Raw genomic sequence first — 5,438 nt, 5'->3', positions numbered from 1 at the left:
CCGATTAGGTATTGAATTCACACATGCTGAATGAATGAATTAATGCCATTATGGACCAGTGAGGCCATCTTCAGGTTTTTCTCAGAGTTATAGCCCTCACCACCTCCCCTCTCCCAGAAGAAAATCAAAGATATGTTGGCAGTGTGTTTCCATCACCATCTATACTTTTCAGAGGTTTCTCCAAAGAAGATAAAATAGGGAGTAAAAAGCAACGATTCACCTCGAAGAAATCAAGAAGTAATTGTTGATCAGTACATTTTGGGGGAAAAAATAAGCTCTGGATTATGAATTATCCAGAGTTTCTGAAAATGAGGTTGTCATTAAAGTTATTATACTTTGTCTGCCCTTTGGTGGAAGGAGGAGAAAAGGAGAAAGGAAGTGAAAACGAGAAGAGGAGAGAGGAAAAGGAAGAAAGAGAGCATGTAAGCCAGCCCTTCACTGCGTTATCACACATGACCTTGAAGATGGACTCTCTGTGCCACCACCATGGTGAGAACCCTCGGGTAATCTTTACGGATGTGCCTGTAATCTGCCCGGGGAAATGAACACTGTGGGGCACTTGCCACATCCTCTTCCTTCCACTTTAATGGGAACAGTATTTTTAGATGGGGAGACAGCTTCAATTACAAAACTGACAACTAAAATTTTACTTCAATGTTTTTCCCTCTCTAAGAAGCTTCCCGCCCTTTATAGATTTCTCTTTTTATACCACATCTGTGGAAAGAGAATAGATGTCTTCAGTGTTGTGCCAAATAAGTGTATTCTTACATGAAATAAAATAAAAATACTTGCAAAAGACTTTCTGTATGGGTCTATAGCTCTCTCTCGCTCCATATACATAAAATCAAGCTCAAAGTGGTTTTCCAGAAAGNAGGGCAAGAGCAGTTCAGAGCTCCAGGCCTAAAATCGGGCCCCTGGGTTTAGAAACCCAAGGTCTGCCATCCCCAACTGGGTGTGCAAGCCACTGAACCTCCCTGCAGGGGCTAAGAATAGTATCTGTGCCGTAGAGCTGTGTTCACAGGAATTAACGCATGTCAAACTCTGAGCACAACTTTGGGCATTGTGACGTGGTAGTGGCTGATATTAAGTCGTTTAACGAAAAAACCCTTGCCTATGACCAATGCCCACGGACGCAGGCCTGTGTGCTGGCATGGGCGGGTGTAGGCTGTGGGGCTGTGGGTTGCCGAGTATAGTTGGGGACTAAATTTGAGTGTGGCAGTGACTCGAGGAGCAGACACTGCAGCATCTGCTGGCACACGTTCACTAAGTTCTTAACAAGCCCAATGTGAGAGCCACCCTCCCGCCCACTGAGAGGTGGGGGCACGTGGGTGGAGAAGCTGCATGGGTTAAAAAACCTATGTCACCTGATCTAGGAGAAGTACGCTGAGCTCATAAACCCGTGGGAAGCAGGGGTTCTGTGCTTTCTTCCTCTGCTCCCTCAATTACTGATTTTACGTATTATTTATTCCAATTAGAATACTGATACTTGTTCGTTGTGGGCATCTGATACGTATAGAAGGGTACCTGCTATGTAGGAGGAGTAAATCTACAGACCGAACAAACAGGGACATTTTGTGGTCACATTGTTGCTTTTCTTTTTCTGTTCATATTTTTTTCAGTGCTAAGCTAAAACTGTATAATCAACACTGTATCTTGCCTTATTACTAAATGTTTTCTCCATTAATGACTCTTCATGAATGTTATTAATAGATACACACTACTGCATAAAATGGTGCAATATTCTTTCACTGTTTCGCTGGAGTTGAATTCCTTTCCAATTCTTGTAAACAACACCCTGATGAACATCTTCATGCTGAACCTTCATCGGATTTCTGGCTAATTTCTTTAGGAATAATTTCTAAAAGGGAAAATCCTAGGGAACATTTATTTCCCCATCTTTTTAACCTACAGTGCTTTGCCCAGAGAAGAAGCTTAAGAATTTACTGTTTTTCAAAACTCAAGCTGAATGGGGCTAATATTAACAATTCTTGGTTCCCATGGAAGAAAGTCTTGGTCTTTCAGAGGCTCTGACCTGGAGGAGCTGTCCAGGAAGGCTACAGAGCTTTCATCATGGAAGAGCGAGACGAAGGGCGACGGAGCCTCCAAGCTCTCAGCTCTACGAGCTCTCTGGGGAATGAGTTGGAGACATCCGCTCCTTGATATACCGAAAACATTTTCATCTATAAACAAGTGATCTTAAAACTTTAAGTGTCCTAGAACTCAGGTTTTTAGAGAGGAAATGGACCCCTCAATGTTCGGCATGTCTCTATGTGTCAGGAAGGCTTACACTTCTCTCAAAGGTCACGAGCCCATTCACACACTGACACCAGGACACCTATTTTAGCTGCTGTGTCTGGCCCTCTCTGGCTCCGGGCATATTTGGAGATCAAAATGGTCCTGGATGTTACAAGTGTAAATATACTCCTGCTTTAAGCAACCTTTAAGTACAGGGTAAATTTTATGATTGTAAAATTCTAACAGGGTTTAGGAATGAGAATGTTTCTGATTTTCTATTTCTTTTGAACATTCCTACGCTCTGTAGGAACCTACTGATACAGTATCAAACATCAGGATGATTCATTGATTTACATAGAATTAATTTTACTACAGCAAAGCTCATCTCTAGTACAGTATGAATGTATGTGATAGGAACAAAAAAATCACCATCATACGTGTGAAGCTGTCTCATATTCGTGTGATGGGGTTCTTGAGAAGAATGCAACCTGCCCTAACACCATCACTGTTTTAAAGCACTCAACCGACAAGTTGCTTTCCTGGTTCTCATAGAGGGAAATGGGGTTCAGAGATGCTGGGTGGCTTGCTCAACGTTCCATGGGGTATAAGGGACAAGCCAAGAACAGCCTAAGCTCTTACTAGCACATTCTGTCCACCCCGCGTGAAGTGGCCAGTGTCCTTGTCCTTACCGGTGGGTTTGACGAGGACCGCCAAGAAGTCGGTGCTGAGGGAGCTGACGTAGAGAAGGATGCAGGGCGCCTTGGTGGTGCTGAAGCTGAACTGGATCTCCTCCCGGGCCAGGTCTGCAGGGGAGCCCTGCTGCTCGAGGGGGTTCTCCCGTCTGCTGCCCGATTCTTTGCCGCTGGTCCCGGCTGCCTGGAAGTTATACCGTAGCCACATGCCCTCTTCAAAAAAAGCACCAACATCTGTTGAAGAGAAAGACACACAAAAAAGAGAAAATTGAATAATGAGGAGAAGTCTGATGCTGATACCACCGCCAACTTGAACTTGGGTAGACTGTTAGTTTTGGAGTGGCCTCGGAGGCAGCTCGCAGAGGACAGACTCTGGGTCCAGGAAGGGGATCAGACTAGGTAAACGTCTGGGCAGGTGGACGTTGTTTCATCAACACGAATATGTTATATATATATAAAAAAAAGCAGCACGTAACAATGTGGCCACCTGTAAACTTACAGTGTAATAGTAAAATTATGAAAAATAAATCATACCAGGAAAAAAGCTTCAGACCAAATAACTAATTTAGGTTGAAGAGATACGCTGAAATACAGTGTTATAACATGAACCACCAACTCTAGGAGCTCCTGGGTGTCCTCTTTGAGACGGTTTTGCTTGGGACATTTATACTGGGGAGTTCTCGACAAAGCCCCAAGTCCTGGGAGGGTTGCATATAGTGTTCAAAATCATGAGACATGAAGCTAGATAGAACTGCCTTCAAATTTGGCGCTGCCATTCATTTGTCACGTGGTCTTAGGGGAAGTTACTTAACCAACTTCTTAGGCCTCAGTATTCTATCTGAGCAAGGGAGATAATAATAGCGAAAATTACGGAATATAATTTAAAGTACTTAGCACATAATAAGTAGTATCTACTATTATTATGAAATTAGACGAAAGGTCTCTCACTCTTCATCAGGCTTTTCCTGTAGCCTAATTGGTTTTTAATCATTTCCTTCCAGACAAATTCCTGCTCCAGTGTTGCCCACTGTTTGTTCCCGAATATTCTAAAATCACCCCCTTCTCACTATGAAAGGCTGAGATTTGTTTGGTCTTCACAGTTCCTATAATGTTTCATTGCCCTATGCATGTGCCCTTCTGAAAGCATTTCTCAAACTTCTTTGCCCGCGGAACCCATTATTCTCATCCCACTAGATTAACACTACGCAGGATGTATTTGGTGAGCCACAGCTTTACATTGTAGTTAACAGGAGGGACGCATTTTAAAAGCGTTCTTTCATCTGGGAACTTGAAAGTTTGCTCTCCTTGAAGAGCCCCAGCACAGAGTCACCACAGTACAGCGGCCCAGAGTCGGGGTTCAGGCTCCTGCGGGGAACCTTGGCCTTGACACTAACTTGGGCCAATGGCTTGAAACTCTCTCAGCCTCAGTTTCCTTCTGTGAAAAGTGGGGCCTCACAGGTTGTTGGGAGGAGTACATAATCCATGTAGAACATGTAGCCTAGTGCCCGGGGTACATGATAAGCAGTTGATAAAGATCAATTAGTCATGTTACAAACACAGGCCACCGTGTTCTGCTGCGGGCCACAGAGGCTACCACACACAGGCAATACTCCAGGAAGACACCCTGGCACTGCCTTCCACGGTCTGCTTCTCACTGGGATGGTGACAGGAGTTCATCAGCTACGATCCCAGTTATGGGCAGTAGTAATGTCCTCCTGACCCTCCTCGAACAAGGACTTTGTGTGTGTGTGTGTGTGTGTGTGTGTGTGTGTGTGTGTGCGCGCGCATATCAGTGTGTATGGGAGGGTGTTGTCCAGATGACAGGGGGTACTACTGGCATTTAGTGGGCTCAATGTCCTGCCATGTGTGGGGCTGTCTTATATTATAAAATTAAGAATTGTCTTGCTCAAAAATGGCCAGTGTCCTTGTTGGGAAACACAGGATTAAACAATTAACCAATGCCAGTCACACGACATACTGGGATGTAAAGGTGCATAAAGTGTGTCAGGGCCCTTCAGAAGCTTTCTGCGCAGCAGTGGGCGTGGAGGAGACACCTCCACAACCTGGATACGTGGTGAGTGTGTTAGGAGTGTGTGGCGAGTGTTAACGCGGTTTTCTTGGCAGGCTATGTGCTAAGACCCCCGTCCCGCTGCCTGAAGACCCCAAGCTGGCCGTTCCACTGGCTGCATTTGCCAGGCACGATGCTGGGAGTGGAGGTTACAATCTGCGCTCTCACGGAGCTCTGGATCTAGAGGAGGAGTGAGACTGACAGATACTGTTACAAGGCAGTGTGGTCAGTAAGGATCAGGTGAATACAGGTGGGAACCTGGAGGCTTCCTGGACAAACAGACCTGGGAGCCGGGACCAGCAGAGGCAGTGGCGGGCTGCTATGTACAGATGGAGAGGAAGCAGAGCAGCCTTCTAGCTGGGGGGCAGCATGCAGAAACACTTCCGCGTGTGTGACAGGCTCCCCAGCTGATGTCTGAGATCCTGGGAGGCAAGGCTGAGGCA

General features: G+C 45.5%; 1 protein-coding gene across 1 annotated transcript in view; it reads right to left on the bottom strand.

Annotated features, from left to right (window-relative positions):
- Positions 1 to 5,438, bottom strand: part of CNTNAP2 (contactin associated protein 2) — a gene marked incomplete at its 5' end in the record, with an annotated part of 1,134,943 nt that overhangs the window by 143,643 nt on the left and 985,862 nt on the right. Inside the window, one exon of the mRNA XM_019666439.1 lies at positions 2,925 to 3,161. Coding sequence (XP_019521984.1) covers positions 2,925 to 3,161 — 237 coding nt within the window. The remainder of the gene's footprint in view (positions 1 to 2,924; positions 3,162 to 5,438) is intronic.

This window comes from Hipposideros armiger, unplaced genomic scaffold (assembly GCF_001890085.2).
Source record: "Hipposideros armiger isolate ML-2016 unplaced genomic scaffold, ASM189008v1 scaffold_470, whole genome shotgun sequence".
Classification (NCBI taxonomy): Eukaryota; Metazoa; Chordata; class Mammalia; order Chiroptera; family Hipposideridae; genus Hipposideros; species Hipposideros armiger.
This window is presented reverse-complemented; position numbering and strand designations above follow the sequence as displayed.